Source organism: Mus musculus, chromosome 1 (genome assembly GCF_000001635.26).
Source record: "Mus musculus strain C57BL/6J chromosome 1, GRCm38.p6 C57BL/6J".
Classification (NCBI taxonomy): domain Eukaryota; kingdom Metazoa; phylum Chordata; class Mammalia; order Rodentia; family Muridae; genus Mus; species Mus musculus.
The window spans coordinates 153,720,776-153,746,155 of NC_000067.6; the positions used below are offsets into that span (position 1 = coordinate 153,720,776).

Genomic DNA, 25,380 nt, shown 5'->3' on the forward strand with positions numbered 1-25,380 from the left:
ACCCAGACCTCGACTCTTCCTCCTCTACCTCTTCTTTTCTTCTGTCTGTCTCTCTCTATCAGTCTCTCTGTCTGCTTACGTCCCAGGCCACCCCACCCCCCACCCCAACTCCTGAGTACTGGGATTAAAGGTGTGTACAACCATATCTCTCCCTTTCTCTCTCTCTCTCTCTCTCTCTCTCTTTTTCTCTTTCTCTCTCTCTTTCCCCACCCCCATCTATAGCCAATACTTATCTGGAATCTGCTATGTAGCCTAGTGTTATGGGAAATATTAAAAAAAAAAAAAGAAAACTGACCGGCAGGCTTCCCATGCTACCACCAGCATCCAGTGGCTGCATGCCAGGTGATCTCAGCTCCGCCTCTCTGGGCCGGAGCTCCTGAGTCCCTTGGCGGATCGTTGCCACACCAGTCCCACACAACGGCCATCCACCCATCAACCCAGTCAAAACAAAACCATAGAAGCTTATAATTAACCAAACATTTTTATATAGCAATAAATTCTCGATTCACAAGATGCCAATACAATAATTTCAGAACCAATTGATAATGATAAAAGCTGTCCATCTAGATTAGACAAATATCCCAATGATATTTCTATCTTTCGTGTCATAACTACCTGTGGCTAATTAAAGCCATGCTGGTTTAGGTTCTTCTTCCTGTTCGTCCGCTTCCATCTTGGCCTCCCTCCTTCTCCCTGAGTCGCTGGCTGACTTAAAACTCATAATTTTCTGCCTTGGCCTCTCAAGACCTGGGACCACAGGCATGAACCACCATGTTTGATTACACCAGTGATTTCTCAGCTGATGCCTGACAAGAAGGCCGAGTATATTTCAGTTGGTTCTAGACTACTCTGTCTTGCTCACTGGAGAGTCCTCCTCCTCTTGCCTTAAACTGTGGAGATCATATTTTGTTGCTACTCAAAACACACTTCGGTCCTCACTAATGAATTGCATTTGACACAACACAGTCCTGAACGTGCCTGCCTTTGTCTGGTTTCCTGATGTCTCTCTGCCTTTGGCAGCCTGTTTTCTTGCACTATGGTTTTCTGAAGCAACAGTTGCATAAATACTGTTTACTGCTAAGCAGAGTAGTACTCTCTAATTACACATTAATTCTTACACTTAATAGAATTTTTCTTGTCTTTCCTGGAGCTAATGATTGCCTCTTTTTGGGGGTTTTTGTTTGTCTAGTAATAGCCAAACTCTCTCCCATGTCTCCAGAGGTCTGAAACACTGCTCAGAGCTTTTGCCCCACTGATAGCTACCAACTCATCGGGCGTGTACTTTCCCAATCAGACATCCTCTTGGGTCCTCTGACCCCATACTCAGAGTTGGCCGGTCTCCTGGTCAGCTGCCTAGTCTCTTGCTCTTTCCTTTGCTGAGTTCCTGCGAATTCTTATCTTTCCCATCTCTGACTCTGTCTCTCTGTTGCCGTATTTCAACAGAGCATATTTCCAGTGTAGTTTCTGAGAAGGGATGCCTGAGAGATAATCGCTTCTGAGATTTTTTTTTTTGAAACAGAATCTTTCTTATGTGCTTCAGGGCTGAGTTCCAGCTCACTGAGTGACCAAGGATGATCCTTCTGTCTCCACCTCTCCAGTGCTGAGAGGGGTGAGCCTCCTTATGCCAGGTTCATACGGGGTTGGTGATCTAACCCAGGACTTCATGCATGACACAACACTCTCAGTGGAGCGACATCCTCAGCTTCTGAAAACTCTTCTGATAATCAGAAACAACAATAAAAACAAACATCCCCACCCCCACCAATCAACCAGCCAGCCAACCAACCAGCCAACCAACCAGCCAGCCAGCCAGCCAGCCAAGCAGAAACCTCTTCATTCTCTGCTTACTCTTGCCGTGGTTGGTTTATAATCCTCACTGGGAGTTTGGAATGTTACTCTACCTTGTCATCTGCTTTCAGTATAATTCTTGATGCCACACTGACTCCCAGCCTTCTCTGGGGTCTGTGTCCCCGACCTCCACGTTTCTACACGCTTCTAAACCTTCAGGATCCCCTTTGTATCCCAGGACTCTATATGTGCAATGAGGTTGGATTTCTCCATTCAGTATGTGCATCTGATAGGCCTTGCATGGTGATTTATTTACACTTCAGAATGATATTTTCTGCTTTATCTCTTTGATAATGTCTGCTACTCTTTTTTTTTTCTTATCCTACCCCCTAGAATTCCCATTAGAAAGGAGACTTCTTTTTACAAAAAATTCATTTATCAGCTTTATTGTGTGTGCTCAGGATGTGTTTGTGAGTGTGAGCAGTGCTTTTGGCGTGTGTGCGGGAGTCACGCAACAGTTTCTTCGAGTCAGTTCTGTCCTTCCACACTGGGTTTCAACTCAGGCTGTCAGGCTTGAGTGACAAGTCCCTTTAACCCCAGAGCCATTGCTGGCCCTTGAAATAAGACTTCTTAAGTTTTGTCTACTTTTCTTCTCCCTCGCTGTCAAGTTCTACAGAGAAGCATGGCAGCGGGACTTCAGGTGAGCCGTCCTTTAGTAGCGCAGGCCGCCCGCATCGGGAGAAGCTGGGGTAGGAGAGTCAATAGCCCACAGAGGAGATTTCTTACTTCCTATACTTTGAACAGAGAGGGGTCTCTGGCTAGCGGATAAGACGCTGCTATGAGGTGACTATGCTGTGGGACTGTCTCTCCTAGGAGCAAAGTGAGATCACAAGCCAGCCTGGCTGGGCGTGTGGGCGGTGGCAGTGAGGGCATCCAGTCACCCTTTCCAACCAGGTGGCATCTGTGTTCTAAAGGTCACAGTGAGGAGCCTGTCTGCGGTGGAGAGAGGTGACAGAGAGGCTAAGCCCCCCTCTACAGTCACAGCATCTGCGATCTGTCTGTATCTTCTTGCAACTTCTGTGGGATTTCCCCAGTATTGCCCAGTACTGACTACTTCCGGTGGGGGTTGGGGTGGGTGCGTGGTAACTTTTTGTTTTTAAGACTTTGTAATTTGGTGCACGGAGCCCTTGCCACGCCCAGCTGAGTTTGATGGCATCAATTGGCTTCTGGTGAAGGATGCTGGGGGAGCGGGGTTTGGGGGGACGAGGAGGTGGCAGGGATGTAGCAGCGCTGTCAGCTGTCACGTAATCGCAATAAGGGTGCCGGAGTTTAGAGGTGCACTTTTGCCTCTCCTCGGATGAGACTGTCTCATGCATTTGTGAACCAAAACATGGAACTGGTTTCTATTTTTAAAAAGACCTTGTCAGCAATCCTAATACTGCTATCAATATAGTCATTGATAAAGCTGCATGTGCCGGTGTTTTGATTGGACTGGTGATAGTCCTTTCCCAAATATGTCTTCAAGCAGTTTTATCTGAAAACCCAAGGGTCAATAAATATTGGATTTAGAATAGTGTAATGATATAGTCTGTTTGACGACTACAGATTTCAATTGGATTTTATTTACATTCTCCAATCAAAATAGTTAGTAATATATTTTTGATGAGCTTAATTTTGAAGAATCTTATATTTATAAACTCAAAAACCAAAAGACAGAAGAAACATAGTGGTATAAAAACTTTCCAGGTGGACCTAAAAGATGATGAAAAAATAGACTTCATATTAAAAATAACCCTAAGATGGGCTATTATCACTGAAACTGAAGATAAAAGATGTGTCTGCCACAAGTAAAGAGCATATCTGAGCAATGATTTTTGTGAATGAAGCAACTATCAATAACGAGTGAACATTGATAGAGATTCACATACTGCGACTTAGAACCGATAGGAAAACAAACCAGAGACCTTCCCCTCTGCATCATGAAAACCCCTTTCCTGCAGACTGACCCGCTATGTGTATGTATATATGTATGTATGTATGTATGTATGAATATATATATATAACATATATATTATATATTCCTTAATATGTTGTTTGCTAAAAATCTATATACAATTTTCTTTTTAAATAAAATTTAGCTGAAGACAACTGTACAACTGTATTTTATTAATAAACTGAAATCAACCAAAATAAAACTCATTTTTCCCCCTGCTTCATTAGAAAACGAAATACTGTATTCTTTTTTTATACATTCACTATTTTCTGCTGTTTTTTTTTTTTTCTGGGTACTGAGGAGGAGTTTTGTTCTCTTCTAGTTTGTCTTTTTACTCTGTTCCCTGCATTTTTTTGTTTTTTTGTCCCTCCCCATCCCTTCCCCTGTCCCCCAACTCCTGTCTCCGATTCTTTCTTCAGTCCACTAGAACCCATGCTCCACCTCCATCCCCACCCCAGGCTCTCGTCCTAACCTTGGTTTTCTTTAGCTTTTTTCTTTAAATTTGAGGCTCGGCTCTAAGGCCTGGTGACCCTTGGTTGGTCTGCAATATTCAAGAGGGTGTGACTTTCAGACCATTGGCTCATTTCCCCACCAGCAACCCTCAACTTCAGCCCCTGTGAGTATCTTCTCTGGAGTGGTTTGCCTCCTTGGAAAGAGATTGTCCTGGGGCTAGGGCAGGGAGGAATAGCCATCTACCAAAGCAGGGGAAGGTAGGAGTTGTGTCTGGGCAGTGTCTCCAAGGGATTGACAACATCCCTCGGAGGAATGGTTGGAAGGCAAAAGATGGCACAGGTGCCTTTGACCAAGAGAACTGCTGAAGTTATGAGCAGTGGAGGACACTGGACTCAAAGCACTTACCACAGAATGTCAGTGGAAAATAGAGGGAAGGAAAGATCCAAGACCTTACACAGGGCTGCACATGCCTGCAATTGATGTCTTGGCATTGTGACCCTGGTGTCATTCATGGGGGAGTATTGGGGGGAAAGGTTAGACGTCTCATTTTGAACTAGCGCTCTGTAGAGTAAGCGCTCTGACTGAGACATTAAGATGAGCTTTGGGAAATAAAACATAGTCATGTGCTGAGACTGATAACCGGTATATGCACATTTACATATAAACAACACCAAGGTCATCAAATAGCAATAGTGTGAAAGAAATTTCCAGGGCTGAAGAGGGAGGAGCAGGCTCTGGATGGGCTATTAGCAGTACATTCTTGGTCTAGCCTGTGTCCACCACTGGAGGATTCTGGACAATGTTTCTACTTCCTGAAGTCACACATTGGTCCTACAACTGAAAAGGGGGCGAATGTTGCAGAAACTGCAGAACTTATGGAGAGGATTTCAGTGGTTTCAGGATAGGAATTACATGTAGGGGTCCCCATATGCACAAATGGAACAGATGTAACGTGTATGTGTGTGTGTGTGTGTGTGTGTGTGTGTGTGTGTGTGTGTGTGTGTGTGTGAGTGTGTGTGTGCACCCCAGGTGCAGTTATTTAGGAGTCCTTCAAGACATGGTTTCACTATGTAGCTGTCTTAGTTAGGGTTTTACTGCTGTGCACAGACACCATGACCAAGGCAAGTCTTATAAGGTCAACAGTTAATTGGGGCTGGCTTACAGGTTCAGAGGTTTAGTCTATTATCATCAAGGTGGGAGCATGGCAGCATCCAGGTAGGTCATCTGCAGGCCTGACCTCCAGGCAGCTAGAAGTAGGGTCTTAAAGCCCATACCCACAATGATATGCCTATTCCAACAAGGCCATACCTCCAAATAGCACCACTCCCTGGGCCAAGCATATTCAAACTATGACAGTAGCCCTGGCTGGTCAGGAGCTTGATATTGTAGACCAGGCTGGCCTCAAACTCACAGAGATCTTCCTGCCTCTGCCTCCTGAGAGAGAAACCTTGAGAGATGTGAGAAGTAGGGTCATTTCCAGTCTACCTGGAGGTCTCTAGGTGGAGACTTAGTATGTCTGGAGATTAAGTCAGTGTCTTGGCCAAGTGCCTGGGTGTCACAGAGATGGCATACTGACAGGGAGGCACACAGGAGGGCATTGACAGGACTGGACACTCTGAGCCCTGCTGGGAGACAGCTCACGCTCCCCGCCTCCATCGCCCTCAGAGCCTCTGTGCTGAGGCAATGTGTCACCATATTTTCGGCAGCTCTGCTAAATTGTGTCTCATAGACATGCACGCGCTCGAGAGAGAAATCTCCAGAGGTTTACACGTTTGATTCACACCTAACGCAGCAGCTGTCTGCTGCCAGGGGAAACACTTGTGTGTTGATTCTCAGTAGCAGCCGGGGACAGCGTCTTCAGCCTTGTAACCATCTGCCCGTTTTGCTGCTCTGGCCTTAGAGAAAGCGTGAGCGCTGCTGCACCAGCCCTCCTTGCTAGGAGTGGCGCAGCCCTGGCACTCTCGGGAAGATAGACACCTAGTCCTAGGGAGGGCACTTGGCAGGTGAGGGTGGCAACTTCAGCATAACAACCCAGGGACAGTCAACTCTCTTTACAGGTGCCTACAGGTGGCCTTTTAATATCTGTGCAGCTCCCACGGGGCCTCAAACAGACAGCATAATCTAAATCTCACCACCGCCTCACAAAAATACAAATGACTATACTATACTGCAAAGAGAGAAACTGAGTCATAAGAAATGGGCTGATTACCCAGTAATAGAAAGATCTAGAAGCCATCATTCATTCTCACTGTACTTTCCTCTTCCCATTGTCTCTGACCAAATTACTCATTTTAAAGCACTGGTTATCACTAGGTGACTATGCATGCAACATTATTAATAAAAAGCAAAAGGAAAAAAAATCCAGTCTATGATAGAAATGTTTTAGAGAATAATCTTTTCTATCAAACAGTATTTTTTCACTTTATGGTTTCCCCTAGGAATTCATTGGTATTGCACTTCCGTGGCCCACTTAACTATTGGCGCATATGTCTCTGCTTGCTAAGAAGGGAAGGGGTAGAGAATATAGCATCAATCTGGAATTCCCAGGGGTCAATGATGGCTGAAAAGTCACTGGATATCAACAATAGCAGTGAAAACTGGTGAGTCACGGGACCCTTGAGTAGCTGGGAGTCATAGTCTCTCTGTGTACAGTTGAGCCCCACTCAGTGATAGACACCAGAGGGCCAGGTTCAGAGGGTAGAGGGGGATGTTGGGCACTCAGAGTCCAGCTGTCCGTGAGTCTGTTGTAGTTGGTGCTGAACTTTGGCTGGAAGGGCTGTAGAGTCTGTGCCCTCTGTCCAGAGGAGTGAACTCTTCTCCCCTCTCCCTGTGCACCATGGTCAGACACCTGGATGGGGAGGAGGTGCGGTCACTTCTGTGCTGCTGATATTCAGTTTTTCCTATCAGCTCCTTGGGAGGGGAGCATATGCTAAAAGAACTACAAACCAGGCTTGGTGTCCTAGTTAAGGTGATGTGCTGTGGCGAAACACCATGACATAAGGCAACTCAAGGAAGAAGGGGCTTATGGGCCCACACTTCTCCATCACTGTTCATTATTAAGGAAAGTCAGGACAGGAGCTCAAACAGGCCAGGATTCTGGAGGCAGAAGCTGGTGCAGAGGGTGTGTGTATGTGTGTATTGCTTACTGGATTGTTCAACCTGCTTTTTTTTTTTTTTTTTTGGTTTTTCGAGACAGGGTTTCTTTGTATAGTCCTGGCTGTCCTGGAAGTCACTTTGTAGACCAGGCTGGCCTCGAACTCAGAAATCCGCCTGCCTCTGCCTCCTGAGTGCTGGGATTAAAGGCGTGTGCCACCACACCAACCTGCTTTCTTGTAGCACTAAGGATCACCAGCCCAGGCATGGCACCACCCACAAGGGCTAGGCCCTCCAATATCAATCACGAATTAACAAAATGCCCTGCAGGCTGTGTATGACCCAATCTTAGGAATTTAGGGGTTTCCTTAATTGAGGTCCCCTCCTGTCTGATGACTTTCGCTTGTGAAGTTGACCATGAAACTATCTAGCACAGTCAGTTTCGAATCTCTGTCTGTTGGTTCATAGAGACTGGGAAAAAGCTCCTTTGTCCCCCAAAAGCCCTAGATTCTGCATCTGGAAATGGAGAACACAGAGGCTGCACGGTATCTCGAAGGATTTGCATCAAATAAGAACTCAAAATCAGTAGCTGCTATTTTTATTGGACAAGAGGCTGTAATTCAACCCAGGGAAGGGAAGAGGCTACATTAGACAAAATAGGGTGTGTCCGTAAGTATGTTGAGGATGGGCACAGTTTAGAGTAGAGTGGATGAGCCAGGCGGGTTGGCCCTTGGTCATAATCTCAGTATTTGGAAGGCTGACGCTAGACGATCAGGAGATTTCGGTAAGTCTGAGCTAGGTAGGAAGACCCAACCTCAGGAAATAAGTAGGGCTGGGTTGTGGCTCAGTGGGCAGAGTGCAAACACGAGAACCTGAGTTTGAATTCCAGAACCCACCCAAAGCTGTGGCACTCATGTCTATAAGCTCAGTGCTCTTACATAGCAGGTGGGAGGTGGAGACAGGAGATTCTCTGGAAGCTCACAGGCCAGCTAACGAGTAGTCTATGCAGTGATGAAAAAAGGGATCTGGACTCAAACAAGGTAAGATTAGCATCTAAGGTTGTCCTTTGACTTGCACAAGTGCATGCGTGCGCACGAACACACACACACACACACACACTAAATGAGTGAATGAATGAATGAATGATAAGAGTGGGTAGTTTACAGTATCCTCTATGCCCTACCACCCTTCATACTCAGTGGACTGGGAACTCCTGCAGCTGTGTGTCTGTCCAACACAGATTTCATAGCAGCATGGGTGGTAATAAGGCAGACCCCGCTGGGCCTTTGAATCAGAGCTTGGTGGTTCAAAGAGGAGGGATGGTAGAGGATCCACTTTGTGGACAGAGGTAGCTACCACATCCAGTTTTCTAGGGCCAGCCAAGGCTGGGGGGACACTTGGGGAGTGTCTCCACTGCTTGGCTGTGGAGGAGGCTTAGGTGTCTAGCCCAAAGGCCTAGTACCTGCTGTGCCTCATCGAAGTGGTTTTGTGGAGGAGTTTCACTGCCTTGCTTTGTTCTTATGTTTTCTGAACCACCCAGAAAATTTTGTGGGCTATCCAAAACTCATACATATTTCTCTTTGAGTTAGAAGAAAGCCTGTCTTTCTTTATCCTTAGAGACTCCATCAGTTCCCTCCTCAGAATGCCTCATGGGGGGGGGTGCTCCCTTCAACTTCTACCTTCTTTACGGCATTAATCAACTATTAGTGATATGTGATATTTCCTCAGTCCCTCTCAGTCCCAACCTCACTGTGAGAATGCAGGTCAGTCTAAGGGTATATTCTGTCAGGGCCTGCTAGCTGCTTGGCAGAGCTGTGTGTGACACCCACGAGAGCTGTAGCCAGCAGCTGGCTTTGGATCCTGGCTCTGTCACGGGAAGATGTGGGGCTGTGTGTGTGTCAGCTCCTCTATCAGTAAAGCAGGTTAAGAGTATTTCCTGTGCCTTTCAGTTGTGAGGATCAAAGGCACAGATGTATCCAGGGAGTGCTTGGCACAGAGCTTCTGCCTTACCAGGTTAGTTGACACTCAGGTGACAGAACAGTTGGGGTTTTGGGGGGGAAGGGTGGTGGTGGGAAGGTTAACACACACACAAACACACACACACACAGGCACATACACACACATACATACAGACACATACACTTACACACACACACACACACATACATAAACACACACACACATACAGACACACACATACATACACACAGGCACATACACACACATACATACAGACACATACACTTACATACACACACACACATACATAAACACACACACACATACAGACACACACACACACACACACACACACACACACACACACATGTAGTGACTTTTCCTCTAAGAGTCAGGTTGAAAGCTTGCCAGTTGGTTACTCAGGACCCATTGGGTCCACTCACTCTTCAAGGTGGCTCTCCATTTGCCCACAGAGTATCCATCCATGTTTAGTTACATAAGCATCTCTTATCTGATCCTCTGCTTGAAGTCAAGCACCTTTCAAACAAAGGAGTTTTGGGCCCTTCGCCCCAACCCTGCTCCAGGGCCTCTTGTTGTAACCCCATTTTTTTCAGGGCCAGTGGGACTGCTACTATTTCCAGGAAGAGCTGGTCCTTCTGTAAGCTGGATCCCCAGAGGCACAAGACTCTCCAGGCCAAAGCATCCCAGGCAGCAGGGCCTCAGATGGGCAGCCAAACCAAACACGGCATCCTGGATGATGGCCCTTTTCTGGAAGGCATGTGCTTGCTTTTTCCATGGCCTGGCTCTTCCGGAGCACAGGGCCATGTGAGCCAATTGTTGAGTTCTGCACAAGTCCCCGGCCCAGCCAAGCCTTAGGCTGTGAGCTGGAGAGATCTGTTGCTCTATTTTAAGATTCCCTGTGTTTCCCAGCACTTGTCAGTTGGTTAGAGAAAAGGGAAGGTGGGGCTAAGGCAGGAGGTGAGAGACAATGAGGCCAGAGCCACAGGAGTGTGCTACTTCCAGCTGAGTGGAAATTCCCATCCTTCATGGACAGAAAGTAGCACCCCCCCACACACACACCCTCAACACACTCACCCTGTCTCAGAATCTTTCTTTGGACATCTTGATAACAAAAATAAAGTGAACACACAGATTCATTTCTCAGGGTACTTTCAACCACTTTCCCCCATTTGTTGATGGAAACAGCTCTTATTAAGTCTTGCTTGCTAATGAGAAGACAGAGGAGGCACAGAGAGGTTAGTGATTGCTCATGGCCACACAGCCACTTAATCACAGAGGACAGTACAGTTCTCCTGTGTTTTATATCACGTTACCTCATTCACAACTCATTCAGTCACGAGCGATTTACTATCGGGCCAAGATGCTGTTCTTGTGCTCATGAATGAAGCAAGGAAGGGCTGATTATGGGGAACCCTGGTGGAGTCCCCATCCTTGGGCTTGTTTTTCCTCAAGTACAGCTTCGTGAGAGGAAATGATCTGTAGAAGGTTTCTAAGCACTTAATTAATATACTATTAGGGAATGAGAGAAAGGTAAATTGCATTGCCAGGGGGCGATTCGGAAGGAAGTTTTTCTATTAGAGAGAATTTCAAGCATGCAGGGGAGTAGAGAAATAATTATAAATGCCTATTACTTAGATTCAACAATGCCCCTCCCCCAGAATTTGCATATTGGTCCCTTTTTTTTTCTTGAGCTATAGAAGAGCAGATATAGACTTATACCAATGTATACATATATTTAGACATGTAGCTGAAGCATTTGGAAAAAAGTATGATATTATGAAACTCACCTCTGGGCTTAGGAGATAGATCCGCTGATAAAATGCTTATTGTACAAGCTGAAGACTCAAGTTCGGATCCCCGGGACTCATGTCAAAGCCAGGCATGGTAGTATACATCTGCAGTCCCTTTGTTGCTACAAAGAGATTGAAAGCCGAGACGGGGGACCCCTGCGAGCTTGTAGGGGTAGCTAGTCTGGTGGACACAGTGGCAAACAATAAAAAGACACTGCCTCAAACAAGGTGGCAATCGAGAAGCCACAACTGAGGTTGTCTTCTGACCTCTATATATGCACCATGGCACGTGCTCTTGAGTGTGAGTGTGTGTGTGTGTGTGTGTGTGAGAGAGAGAGAGAGAGAGAGAGAGAGAGCGCCAAAAATGACCTCAAGCTTCTCCTGTCCCCACTTGCAGAGCGCTGGACTTACAAGCATGGCTTTCAAAAAAACCCAGATGGTTTTCAAAGGCAGCCGAACAGAAGCACTATTGTTTGTTAATGCCACCCATGCAGTGACATCGGATGTGGGAAGATGCATGGAAGACATCAAATCAACTTCAGATAAGTTACATATGAAGACATCTAAATTTCAGGTGGAAATACAGGTTCTGACCTGAGTGGAGGATGCATCAGCCTGTGGGCCGTGGTGGAAACAACAGCGATAGACTCTGGTAAAGGCCAGAGTAGGAGCAGAGCTAAGGGTCCAGGTCACAATCCTGCTGTTATCAATAAAGTGCACAGATGGGGGGTGGAGGACAAGTCCTAGTGAGCATTAGATGAGCCCTTGCGTGTGAAATTCCAGACTCCCAACTGAGGGCTTCAAAGCGCTTGGATAAGTGAAGTATGTTTAGAGTAGATGATTGCTCTAAAGGATGAGCAGGGCTGCCCCAAAGGCCTGTTACTCCTGGGAGTAACAGTGTTGGCCCTCTGTATACTGCACTTGGGAAGTTGAAAGCTCATTTCTTCAGCTCTCTCTGACCCCTTCTGAGAAGTGAAGACCAGCTATAAGTATGTGAAAGAAAACATTTACTGCAGGAATCTTCTTGGAGCTCGGCCCAAGAACTAACTTTCTGGAACAGTAAGACACGGGGCCTGGGCAGTCTGCAGAGTGGATCACTGACTGAGATGGTACTGCAATTAGACAGCCTGGGATCAGAGCTTGGTCCTTCTGTCTGTTCCTCAATTAACCTCTCCGTGCCTCAGTTTCCCCGACCTGAAAACCACAATCCCCGTGCCTCCTTCAGAGGCTGGGGGAGGGTTCGGTGCGACTATGAGAAGCGGGGCATGGAGAACTCAGATGTACCGTTCACTAAACGCTCACAGTCACCATTATTAACACTGTAGCCAGGCAGTTGAAGAAGCCTGGGGATTTGGATCCAGAAGGTTCCCTGGTGGCCTTGGAGCAGCTGAGCCAGCTGCTTGCTGGTGGGTGGGGAGGAGAGGCTCAGTCACACAGCTCCCCGCGTGTCATGTCGCCCCTGCTCAGATGTGTGGGGCCCATTATGGAAAGCTCATTTCTTTCTCTGCAAAACATCATGGGCCCCCTGCCGTGCTCCTCCCTCTGTCCACCTGGGCCTGTTTCTGGGACAGCTGCTGTGTCAGGGGCGGATGGCCTGGGAGCTGGTGAAAGGCCCACCTGTTCCTGTGGCTCACTCCCGCCCTCCCCCTCCCCGGCTGCCAGACCCAGCCTCCCGGCTGCTCACACATCAATCCACGTTTTTGAATCCCTCTGCTCAGGTGTTGTGGGCGCATTGAGAGAGGCACGTTTGCTTACAGCTGGTCGCAGCATCATGACCAGCACAGGGGCTGTGTGGGGAGTCTCTGCTTTCCTGTGAAACCTGTGCCACCGTGTGCCAGCCCTCCTCATCCCTCATCCCACTTTCCCTGTCAGGGGAGTGATGGCTCCAACATGGAGGGGGTGTCGTACAAGGGTCCCTGGCTCTCAGGGCAAGGGTCCCTGACTCTCAGGGCATGGCCCTCCAGTGCCTCTTGCATTATGTCTGAAGATGCCATTGATAATCATGCTGGCGCTTGCTGTTCTCCTGCCCCAGCCGTGGCTTAGGAGAGCTTCAGGATAGTGTGGAGACATCACCCCATGATCAGGACACACCCAGGGCCTCGCCCCAAGCTGTTCTGAGGTCAGCATTGAGTAGTTCTGGGTTTGGATCTTTTGGACATCTCTGGGGCCCAGTTTTGACATCCCTGTAGCCTGGGTGTGTCACTATAGGTAGGTGGTCTCTTACTCTTAACAACTATCTTTCCATCTTTAGCAGGGTGTCTCTAAAGCAGGGAGTTAAGTGGTGGGTGATGGAGGTCCCTAAAAACAGTAGTTTTCCTTATGCCAAGACAGAGTCTGGAGTACTCTGGTAGTGCCACGGAAATCTTCCTAGCAAGTTGGCTGGGATCCTGATACAGGCATCTTAGGAATGACCCTCCCTCCACCCCCACCCCCACCCCCACCACTACCCCAGGGGACACAAAAGAGGTGAGATGTTCTGAGAGTTTTACACTAAAGGGACAAGGAGAATTTGCACAAGCTCCAGGTGTGCTTCTTGTCTTGATTTTAGCTCCAGCCCTGCTATCTGCTCTTCTTCCTGATTTGGCTCCTTTTGCTGGGTTTCATGAAACTCCAAAAGCTACAGTGGCTGTCCATGTTAGGGGCATGCCTAGCACTGAGTTTCACTGCATAATCTAACCCTTCTGGGACCCATTTCCAGAAACTTGCCTGGAGAGAAGGAAATTCAGCAGAGAAGGGCTCGAAACTCAAAGACCCTTGGGAGGCAGGGCTGACAGAGACTCTCCAAGGGTGTTAGTGTTCTTTGAGTTTGTTGCTGTCCCTTTGTTTCATTCATAGATTTGATATTTAGTGAATACGTGTATTGTGTTGGATATTGTGCAGGGCATTAAGATTTGGGGTTTGAGGCATCCTTGGGGTCATCTTAGTTCTGCCTAAGCAAGCACCTATATCACAAAGGCAGCTTCAGACCAAGAAGAGGACCTGAGTGTCCTTCAAACCAGGGGTGATGGTCCAATTTGCTCTGGGCTGGGACACAAACAGCTAATCATGGAAAGCTCCTCTGTGAGCATCTTTGAGTCCTGCCATCCTGACATTGAGATCTGAACGGTGCTCCCTCCTCATCTGTCCTGGGTCTCCACTATGCCACAAGCACAGCTGGGGGCTGTTTGCTACACCCTGCTGGAAGTTCCTGTTGGTGGATGGGTGACAGACGGGTGCGGTGGGGTGATGGTTAGAACACCTCCTTGACTCCAATTCCAGGGTGACAGGTGCCTGAAAACGGAGCACAGTCTCACCCAGAACCTACAGGACTGTGCAGCTCTGTGCCCAGTCTTAGAGAGAACTAGAGATCTAACTCCTGCCTTCCAGGCACTTGTAAAATGGTAGGCCTCAGTTTTCCCCTCTTCTGGAGTGTTTTATTCTAAATGATTTCTCAGGGCCTTGGAAAATGCCTGGGGAGGGGTGGGGGGAAATGTAGATTTAACTGAAACTTGTTTCTGAGTAGTAGTGGACGGAAGAGAGGTGCTCTCGGTGAAGAAATATCGGTGGCAACCTTGAGGAAAGGGATGGGGAACCACAGAGAGGGAGAAGAAGACCTTTAGAAGCCCCTTAGGTAATTCTCGAAGCTTGGAAATGGCGATGTTAGGGTTAAGTGGGTTCATGGATGCTACCCATTGACATTGTCTCCAGGGAATGCATCACTATGACGTCAGGGCAGTGGGCAGGTGTGTTTGCTTGCTGATGTGAACTGAGACTCCATGGGGTAGGAAAGCATGGGGGTGGGGGGAGATGTTAGGAAACCGAGGCACCATGGAATGGTGAAGCCTGGGGAAGAGAGGGAAACCTGGTCATTGGTAGTCAGGGGGAATTCAGGAGGTTAAGGCAGGTGGACAGTCCCTTGCGGTGTTAAGAAGACAGCATAGCTTGACAGACAAACCCACGTGTGCCCAAACATAAACAGCATGCTTGACGCTTATGAGGATTCAGACCAACATGTCAGAATCCAGGAAGCATAAACACAGAGAGCCAGGTTCCTTCTAGCCGTGGCCAGGGCCCTGGAGGTCAAGGAGGAACAAGGGCCTTTAGGACTCAATGGCTCCCTGTCCCTATGACTCTGGGATCCATGAAGCTCTGACTACAGGACACTAGCCCTGGCCTCCCTCCCAAGTGGGAATCGGGGTCTCTAGAGAGCAAAAGGAGATGGAGAAGCATGGGCTGGGAAGTGCTGCAGGGGACCGAAGACCTCAAAGATTAACCAGGGGGACTTCAGCAGAGGAAGGGGTTTTCCATGGCTACACAAAGGAACTGGAGACACGAGGGACCAGGAAGCAAAAAAGCAGAAAAGTCCAGAGCCAGTGACGACACCACAGCTAAGGGCAAGGACTGGAAAGTGGAAAATGTGAGTGGGGAGAAAGGAATGGAGCGAGCAAATGAGGGGGGTGGGAGAGAGAGAGAGGAGACAGGAGACAGGAAGGATGAGTGAAGCATCCTGCTATTTCCTCCAGGGTTTCTCATCATGAGCCAAGTGTGAGCTGGAGAACACATACAGAAAACCGATGTGGCGAATGCTCAGAAATGTGGGCTCTGGAGTTAGCTCAGAGCTCAAACCCCAGTGTTTGATTATAATGTCTTTTTTCTTTGTGTGTGTGCGCACGCGCATGCACCTGTCTGCCTGTCTGCCTGTGTCTGATTTTGTAGTCTCCACCTTAGTTTTTAGACACTCCTCAGCTTAATTTTTGAGATAGGGTGTTTCATGAACCTGTGTTTTTGTTGTTGTTGTTGTTTTGTTTTGTTTTGTTTTGTTTTAAGCTATACTGGCACAGGGATCTACCCGGCTCTGTCGATCGCACGCCAGCATATCCCCCTCACCCCTCCCTTGCCAGCCTTGGGATTATAGACATGTGGCCACCACCTGGCTTTTTAGGTAGGCACTGGGGACCCAAACTCAGGTCTCATATTTGTATAGCAGGCACTTTACCCACCAACCCATCTTCCTAGCTCCTAATTATAAGGTCTCGATGGTAAGGGGGAGTCTAACAAGTCTAAAAGGCAGGTGGACAGCCCCTTGTGATGTTAAGAAGACAGCATGGCCTTTTACTGCCTTTCCCCACGGACTTGGGAACACAGTACATTTTAAATGACTATTTGTGGGGAGACTGATGATTGAATTTGGAGGATCCAGAGCACAGGATGTGTGTGTGTGTGTGTGGTATGGTGTGTGTGGTGTGTTAATGGATTACAGTCATTCACCACCAAACCATTGACACTAGACAAAGCTCCCGTCTGGACTTCTGCTACCACAGAAAGGGTAATGTGATGTACCATGGGGGCTGAAGGAGATGAAGGACAGAAAGGCTGAGAGGCACTATGGGATATTTAATCCTGACCCCCAGCTTTGCCCAGATTGCTGATCCCAGATGACCCAGGCCACAAAGCTGTTGTCCCTACACCCTCCATTAAAGAGATGGCAGCTGTGCTGGACCTGCTGGGCAAAAATGAGGTCAGGTTTTGTCAGAGCCAGTGCAATTCACCAGCATATTCAATGGGCTAGATTCACAGCTACTGTGGAGTCAATCACATCTCTGAAATCACAGATAGGAACTGACCTGCTGGGAAGAGAAGTCTGGATACATTGTGAACTTCAGAAAGTTTCTGTCTGGAAACCAGAAAGGTAACCATGGCAACTGGGAGGCAAGTTGAACTCAGAGGAGGGCTCTTCATCCTCAGCAGGGAGCTGTGAGCTCTCTGGATCTGCCTGTCAGTGCGGTTGCGGTTGTATCAATTCCTTTGTCTTCCTTTGCTTTGTCAAATAGAACATACTAGCCCAGGAATCTGGCGGCAGCCCTGGCTTCAGCCTGGATGTATTTAATGAAAAACACCTTGGGCACTGCTATTTTGTTGCCTGCCAAATAGAAATTTCAAACCTCCTTAAAGACCCCACAAGGATGCAGAATGGGCAGGGAGGTTTGAGAGGATCCTCTGCAGAATGCAGTATTCTTGTCACGTGACTCTGGGTTGATTCCAAAATGGGCAAGAGCGTCGGGTATGATCCATCCGTGTCACATGGAGAACGGCTGTGCCATGGATAACACCCACATCTGTGCCTGGCAGCTGTGTGACAAAAGTGTGTCTGTGGGTATGAGGAGCACCAGGCAAAGGAAAACCTTCAGCTCAGCTGAGCACCTCTGGTGGGCTGGCTGGCTGCTCCATGTAGATGGAGACTTGAGATACACAGCCGCCCAACAAGGCATCCACCCACCGAGTGCCCACACGTCTCTGCTCAGCCCCAGTCTAGCCCTCGGGCTGTGAGGTAGGAAGCTCTCAAGAGCTGAGCTTGGCAAGACGGGCATGTGGATTTGGTGTTCACTGCACCTGAGGTAGAAGTGTGTCCAGGAATGTGCCCTGTCCTCTCTGCCTTGGTTCTGCCTTGAGAATGTGGGAGTTTGGGAACAGTGGATCAGGTTGACTAACTGGGTCACCCTTCATAGGGTCTGGCTCAGTGAGGGGAGTCTACCTGAACTATTGTTCCAGATGTTTGGTTTCGGACTGGACTGGACAGGCACAAGGGACTGAGGTGCAAATTTTTCATATCAAAGCAGACCTGGCCTCTAGGTTCTCCCAGCATCCCTCAGTCTCACCTGGCATACCCTGCCCCTAACCCTGAACTTTCAGCCCAGGGGCTGGGCTGCCCTTCCCCCAATGCCTCTTCTCTATATAATCCAGGCATTTTGATCTCTTCTTCTTCCTCTTCTTCCTCTTCCTCCTCCTCCTTCTCTCTCTGTGCATGCACATTCTCAAGTGCCCTTTCTCTAGACAAGACCACTGAGCTGCATCTCCAGCCTCCTTCCTCGCCTCCCTTTCCTTTCCTCCTTCCCACTCCCTCCCATCTTCCTTTCCCGACCTTTTACTTCACAGAGCATAGAGCAGTCCTTACTGCTGGAGAAGCCCCCTAGGAGATGGAATTCTGTATCCTGAAAGTGACAAAACATTGTTTTCCTTACTGCATAGAATTCCATACAGCATAGATTTCCAGTCTATCTGTTTGCCAATCTGTTTGATTGTGTGCCAAGTCTTGTTCCAAGCGCCTTGTATATAGATGCGGGTCCTTTGGCATGCCACCCAGATCCCCTATCCTGGCCACCACCAGTGTGGTATGGTCTCTGTTATAGGCTCTGGGAGTTGCTCTTGACAGAGACATCACCTGGAGCCAGGTCAGGCATCTCAGCACAGCAGAGTCCAATAAATGGGTAATGCTAAGGCCTGCTCAGCTCCAGAAGTAGACACTTGCAAAGGTCTACACAACTCTAGAACATCCTTGAAGACCCTCTGGGCGTGGGGTGGGGTCTCTGTGTGCAGCATAACTGCTCTGCTCTTCTCTCAGTTCGTTTCTGAGAATTATCCCTAGCATGCCTGCTACCCCTACAGAATGCTCCCTGGGGAAGTCCAGCTCTCCAAAAAGGTCTTCAGTCCCCACCACACCTTATGAAATAAGTATGGTGATGTCTAAACCCCAGACACAAAGAAATGGAAAGATGGAGTCTCTAAGGTCTCTCATAATTATACAGCAGAAACATGATTTGAAACTCCATAACTATCTACCCTTAACCTTACCTGCTGCTTCTTAGTAGCAATCTCGAAGGGAGCTCCCGAGGGCCAGCCGGGAAGACAATGGCACCTTTAAGGCAGGATGAGGAGGGGAACTAAGCAGTTGCTTAGCCTCAGGATCACTTACCGGTTACAGAGCTGTTGTTACTGTTGCTTTCCAGCAGGAGCAACATGGTAAATTCAAAGCTGGATTGAGGCACCAAGACTTACCCTATAACTATAGAGCATTAGAGCAATTAAGCACGGTTGCAGAGATTTCTGCTATAATTGTGTTAAGTAAATGTTTCCGCCCATGCCTGCTGATCTTGGCCAAATCGCTAGTTTTCTGATCTTCTGATCCTTCATCTCAAAGTGGAGGTAATGACCGTGGGGGCGAATAGCTCACTTGGCTCCCGTCACCTTCGAAGACCATGGGATGGTACCTGTTCTGACCTGAGAGAGAGTGCAGTATAGTGGTGATGTACTTTTTCTTGGAATGCACCCCATGCGCCTGTCCTCCGTGAACTCTCCACCCCCTACCAAACCTCTCCTGTCACTTTTGAATTGTTTTCCTGCTTTTACTAGAGGTCGGCGTCTCTCTCTCTCTCTCTCTCTCTCTCTCTCTCTCTCTCTCTCTCTCTCTCTCTCTCTCTCTCGGCGTATGTCTGGTCTTCAAGCCTTCCTCTTCTCCTGGCACCCCAAGTCTCCGACCTTGGGGGTGGGGACAGCCCCGTGCGCTTGAGATGAGGCCCTGGGGGCTACCAGTCGTGCCCCACCCCTTCAGACTCCCCTCGCTGCCTCCTCCCTCCCAACGCCCAGCCCCACTCTCTTATTGGTCGGCGACGTTCGTCCCCGCCCCGCCCCACGGGGATAAAAGCCTTAGTAGCCACCGGCCCGGCGCGTGCCGCTCTCCAGACCTCTTCTGCGCAGCCTGGTACTTGCTACTCGCTTTTCCCTCTTCGCCCTCCGGTCCGCCACCATCCTCTCCACGACGTGCTGTCCTGCGTCCGCAACCATGTGCCGCACCCTAGCCACCTTCCCCAACACCTGCCTGGAGAGGTAAGAGGATTTTTTTTTTTTTTTTAGCAGTCCGGACGACCAAGTCCCGAATCCACTAACCCTCAGCCTTGGGAACGCGGGGAAACGGGGACAGCCGGGCAGAACTTGTTGTGCTATAAAGACCCCAAAGTGTTAAGACCTATCAGGGCATAGCCCAAGTGCTGCCTTTGTGGCCTAGAACTTGAAGACTCCAATGAGAGAAGCGCTTAGGGCCTTGGGAATGGTCAAGTGTCCCAGGTTTCTTGGGACTGAACTCTGGGTGGTGGTGTTAGTTGGGAGGCCCTCCTTCCCCAACTTCTCGGTGCTGGCAAACAAACAGAATCCTTACACCTTGATGGTTTTTCTTTCAGAGCCAAAGAGTTCAAGACGCGGCTGGGAATCTTTCTTCATAAATCAGAGCTGAGCTCCGATACTGGGGGTATTAGCAAATTCGAGTGGGCCAGTAAGCATAACAAAGAGAGGTAAGTCCTATTGTCTGTCCAGCCCTGGGGCTTTAGAGGGGAGAAGGCCTGAAAGGGAAAATAGGAGCAGACTAGCTAGGTGCCCGAAACCTCTCTCTGGAGATTTGAGTGAGACTTTACTGCTGTCCTGTGGCTGCGGAGCCCCATTGTGGAGGTGGTAGAGTCCAGGTTTGCCACCCCCAGCAGATGCCCGCGTGCAGGACATGCATCCCTGTTTCTCTGAGGATGTTGTAACACTCGAATACAGGGCTAGGGCAGGGTCTGCATCTGTCTAGAGCACTCTGCCTAGAAGCCACCTTTTATGGAACGCCAGGCGTGATGCTAGGCTTTGGGGTTGTAAGTAAATAGAGAGACTCTCTCAGCCTCCTGCTTCATTGGAGAGGTGTGCAAACCAAAGTTGAGAATCTTGGGACTAGAATCCATTTAGTTACAGAAGAAGGCGGTGTTAGGGATACTGACTGAGGACTAAAGGGTTCCTGGCAACGGTTGCTGGATGCCCAGGTGCCCCTTACATAACCTGTTTCATGGGAGCTTGAGAGGTTAGTTTTGACAACCAATAACTTCAGCCTAGGATGCTTTTGTTTGTTGATTAAAAAATATTCATTTAAAAATCTCTGCTCCCCCCATCTCCCCCCCCCCCCCACAGAAGCTTCTCAGAAGATGTACTGGGATGGAGAGAGTCTTTCGATTTGCTGCTGAACAGTAAAAGTAAGTAGGACCCTGTTGTCTGTCTGTGAAAGGCACGTGTGTGCTCATGTGCTTGGAGATTGTCCCAGCAAGGCTGAAAAAACACGGGGCCAAATAATAGTAGTAGTAATAATAACCCCAGTCCTCCAGTGTGCCAGCCTCTGTTCGGAACACAAAGACAGAGCCTTGTTCAGGAAAATTACATTCTAAAAATAGAGCCATTAACGCCAATTGCTGTCTTTTCGTCTTTTCTTCGCAGCTGTCCCCTAGTCTGACCTGTCTCCTTTCTCCCCTTACCACAGATGGGGTGGCTGCCTTCCATGCCTTCCTAAAGACGGAATTCAGTGAGGAGAACCTGGAGTTCTGGTTGGCCTGCGAGGAGTTCAAGAAGATCCGATCAGCCACCAAACTGGCGTCCAGGGCTCACCACATCTTTGACGAGTACATCCGCAGCGAAGCCCCTAAAGAGGTCAGTGTCCCAGTGCCCCAGCACTCGGCTCCGGCCTTGACTCCTCCAGACCCTGTCTGTTCCTTTCCAACTGAAAACCGAGGTCAATGAGGGAAGAGTTAGCTTTGCAGTGCAGTAGTCTGCACGGTTGGAGAAGGGTAGGGAGTCAGTGGCTGGACACTAAACTTTGCAACACAAAGTGTTATATATAGCACAGGGACGGCAAGAATTTTTTTGGGGGGGAGGGGTTCTTCTCTCCATACCAACATTTGTAAATTCGTTATTAAAAAAACAAAACAAAACAAAAACTCAGCACAAGAAAGTAGAGGAACAAAAGGCTTTGGATAACCTGACTCTGATCTGTGTCCACCCTTTGGGAACTTTTTTTGTTGTTTTTTTGTTTGTTTGTTAGGTTTTTGTTTTTTTGTTTTTTGTTTTTTGTTTCTTTTTGCAATGCCTCTGAAAGGCTATTCACAGTAGCAGTGGCGCCACCTGGTGGACACACCTGAGCAATGCTGTGTGTTTGTATCTTGTTTTCTGGCTGCTTCTGTTTATTTTACATTTACTCTGTAACGATTTAATAAGTATCACTTAACATGCAAGGAAGTTTTATTATCTTAGAGGATGTAGCAGTGAAAAGTGTAGAGTTCTAGTGGAACTCTATTGTAACGGGAGAAGATGTCAGGAACCAATTCAGTATAAGCCAGGGATGTGAACAGAGCACACAGTGAGAATTAGGGAGCCGGTGAAAGAACACACAAGGCCAAGAGTTGTAAGGATCGAGAGAGGGAAGGACATCCTGCCACAGGGAACGGGGACAGGTGAGGTCATACACATGGCTGGTGGCCAGATGCAGCCATTCTAGCTTTTCCTTTGAATGACATGGACAGGAAGCTAGGGTATTTCCAGACGGATTGGGCTCGATTTAGCAGCTGTGAGGACAGACAGACAGTGGGAGTGAGGGGAGGCAGGAGCCGAATTACTACACAGGTCCAGCGCAGAGGTGGTGACTGGAACCAGCAGAGGAGTAGCATTCATAAAAGGCCTCATGTTAGTCTTGAGAGATCAGAGGACCAACCCCTGGGTCTGAAGTGGGAACTGTCCTAGACCCGAAAAGCTGGTGAGTGGGGCTGAAGAGATGGCTCAGTGGTTAAGAGCACTTGCTGTAGAGGACATAGGTCACCCCACACTATACATCCAGAACTCCTATATTTTATCACCAGCATGGCAGCTCACAACCTCCTTTAACTCCATTTCTGGGGATCCTTCAGGCCTCTAGAGGCTCCTATGTACATGCGGTGCACACACTTATGCAGGCACATATACATACAGATCACATATACTCATATACACATATATACATGCATATGTATATATGTATATGAAAGGAGTCACTTTATTTACTGTCTGGTACTCTTTCAGTGACATCACTTGCTCACCAAACTCCCCCCCCCTCCGCCCTGCCCTGCCCGGCCACCCCACTCCACACCACTCACCTTTGTGGTTTGCCCTGCTTCCCCCACAGGTGAACATAGATCACGAGACCCGAGAACTGACCAAGACAAACCTACAAGCTGCCACTACCAGTTGCTTCGATGTGGCTCAGGGGAAGACCCGCACATTGATGGAGAAGGACTCCTATCCGCGCTTCCTCAAGTCACCAGCTTATCGCGACCTGGCTGCCCAAGCCTCGGCCACTTCCACCTCTGCACCCAGCGGCAGCCCAGCTGAGCCTTCACACACTTGAGCCTCCGCAGCAACCTAGAAGCCATCGGGAAGAGAGGTGGAGTCGCCCGTCCCTAAAGCAGCTGCCCTGTGTGGGAGGCAGATCCTGTGCAGCAAGTGCAAGAGGATAGTGGAAGGACAGACGGACATCCATCCCCGCAGCTTGAGTGCGAAGAACCCCCTCTCCTCCAGATACTGTGGTGGGCCAGTGTAGGAGAGACTCCTCATTTCCAGGACCTGTGACTGAGGGCTGACGACAAGGCTGCGCCGGGTGCTCTGGGGGGAAGGGTGGCCCAGAACTTATACTTTTTACCAGGGCACACACAAAGGGATGCTGGGTGGTTGGGAACCATGAGAACAGGAGCCAGAGAGCAGTTATTTAAGGGCCAGACAGTCGGCTTTGGTCCCCGTCTTGATTTCCTCACTCCTGGACTGGGCCTAGAAAAGGCTGTGTGTGTGGAACCTTCATTTCCTGCCCCTTGCCTTCCCAGGGACACCCAGGGCCCCCGAGCTGAGGCTTCTTAATATTCCTGTGCTCATTCTTGCCGTCTCACAGAGGTCAATGAGTCTGTCTGATTCTTGGCCCAGATGAGATTTCTATACCTCAAAAAACCGGCCTGTGAGCCCCTTTCCGGGTCAATGATGAATCCTGCAAAAGAAGCCATTCTGCTCATGGGACCCTAAGCTGGGTGCTCTCCATGGCCGTCTTGTAGGTGGCCCCCTGCCTTCACCTTTGCAGCAGGGTCTGCTTGTGAACAGGGCTAACTGAGAAGTCTTACTGGGCCCTGCGCTCCTTGGAAGATGGGGTCTAAGGAGGGAGGTGGGAGGAAGGAGACTTCCGGCACAGGGGCCAGCACTCATGTCCAGCAGGTGAGCTAAGGGAGAGAAGTCATTGAAAAATCCATCTAGGAGCCCAAAAGACTAGCTGAAGTCAAACCAGTTCTCTTTGTGGGTATGAAAATGGGGAAAAGTGTCTCCTACCCCTCACCCTGGTGGAAGGGGAGCCTTGTGCTTCTTTCCTGTTGACATGAGATGCCCACTGTAGTTAGGGGAGAAGCCCGTCAAGGACCAAGAAAGCTCTGGAACAGAAGTTAGCTCAGCCAAGGGAGTATTGCAGATGTGCGGGGAGGGCTGCCTGGAAGGATGGGGCCGGGGGAAACCAACTTGCCTGCCTATCACTTCTGAGTCTTACCGAACAAACTTTCCAAGTTGGGACTTCCAGCACCAGCCACCGAGACGGAGACCTAGGTTGTTTCCCTCTGCACTTGAGGTTTCTCCGGGAGAGAACTCTTTTAAGTATAATATTGTGTTCTGTTGTGTTGTGCCGATTGTCTCGCTGCTATTGTTATTTATTGTGGTTTGTTTGCCTGTACTGAAGAGCCTCAGCTGGAGCTGCTGCCTGATCACGCCTCCTCCCTACCAGACTCTACCTCTGCAAGCCTTGGGAATCACTGAGGGCTGGGGGGGGGGGGGAACGGGACACGGGACTCCCCACTGTGTTAATATTTATTTATTGTTAACAAAGGGAGCTGGGTTCCTTTATCAGCAGTGTATGTGATCACTGTTTTTCTGTTTGAGCATGTTATATTCTTGTAAAAAAACCTGAAAATAAAACTCAAAAATAATATCCCAATATTTCCCAGGACAGTATGGATGATATGAGGGTCCAGGGGAGTATGGAGGGCCTGTGGTATCACAGCTCTGGTGATTCTGTGGGATGGGGATACAGGACGGGGTGGGTGGCTGAAGGCACGAAAGGGTTGAGCTGGGTTTGAAAGGCTTTTGCAGGGTAGTCCACAAGGAGCCGGGCTTCTCCTCTGCCTGGTGCCTTCTGGGTCACATCAGTCCTGAAATCCTGCTCTTTGAGATTTCACTGCCTGAAAAGAGCCTGGCCCAGGCACATAGTAGTGAATGCCTGCAAGCCCTAGCTTTTAGGAGTTTGAGAATGGCCTTAGATTACATACTGAGATCTTGATTCAAAAGAAAAAAAAATTTAGCCAGGCGGTGGTGGCACACACCTTTAATCCCAGCACTCGGGAGGCAGAGGCAGGTGGATTTCTGAGTTTGAGGCCAGCCTGGTCTACAGAGTGAGTTCCAGGACAGCCAGGGATACACAGAGAAACCCTGTCTCAAAAAACCAACCAACCAACCAAACAAACAAAAACAACAACAAAAAAAGAAATTATGTGGTGTTATAGATATCTGCTTATACACAGATCTGACATGCTGTTGGGTTTCAGTTCTCCCCCAAGTCCTCTGTGTGATCAGAGTTCAAGTACTTGGTTGTAGAGACCCCTTAGAATTGCACCCTACACCTAGATC

The 25,380-nt window shown here is 48.7% G+C and overlaps 1 protein-coding gene and 1 long non-coding RNA gene across 2 annotated transcripts; one reads left to right on the forward strand and one right to left on the reverse strand.

The window, feature by feature from the left end:
- Positions 1–464: 464 nt before the first annotated feature.
- C230024C17Rik (RIKEN cDNA C230024C17 gene) lies at positions 465–17,054 on the reverse strand. The gene is made up of 3 exons (NR_046171.1): positions 16,701–17,054; positions 11,095–11,219; positions 465–3,322 (listed from the first exon to the last, which is right to left on the reverse strand). It is a non-coding gene; the product is annotated as an RIKEN cDNA C230024C17 gene (long non-coding RNA).
- A 2,523-nt stretch (positions 17,055–19,577) lies between these two features.
- Positions 19,578–24,693, forward strand: Rgs16 (regulator of G-protein signaling 16). The gene is made up of 5 exons (NM_011267.3): positions 19,578–19,737; positions 20,088–20,198; positions 20,845–20,906; positions 21,188–21,354; positions 22,859–24,693. The coding sequence occupies exons 1-5, from the start codon at positions 19,694–19,696 to the stop codon at positions 23,078–23,080; spliced, it is 606 nt and encodes a 201-aa protein (NP_035397.2). The 5' UTR covers positions 19,578–19,693; the 3' UTR covers positions 23,081–24,693.
- The last annotated feature ends 687 nt before the right edge of the window (positions 24,694–25,380 follow it).

Bases quoted from the DNA above. Each gene is read 5' to 3' on its own strand.
- Rgs16 (NM_011267.3), top strand. From the start codon at position 19,694: ATGTGCCGCACCCTAGCCACCTTCCCCAACACCTGCCTGGAGAG. The intron at 20,199-20,844 runs GTAAGTCCTATT...CCCCCCCCACAG, and splicing joins AGTAAGCATAACAAAGAGAG to AAGCTTCTCAGAAGATGTAC. The intron at 21,355-22,858 runs GTCAGTGTCCCA...CTTCCCCCACAG, and splicing joins GCAGCGAAGCCCCTAAAGAG to GTGAACATAGATCACGAGAC.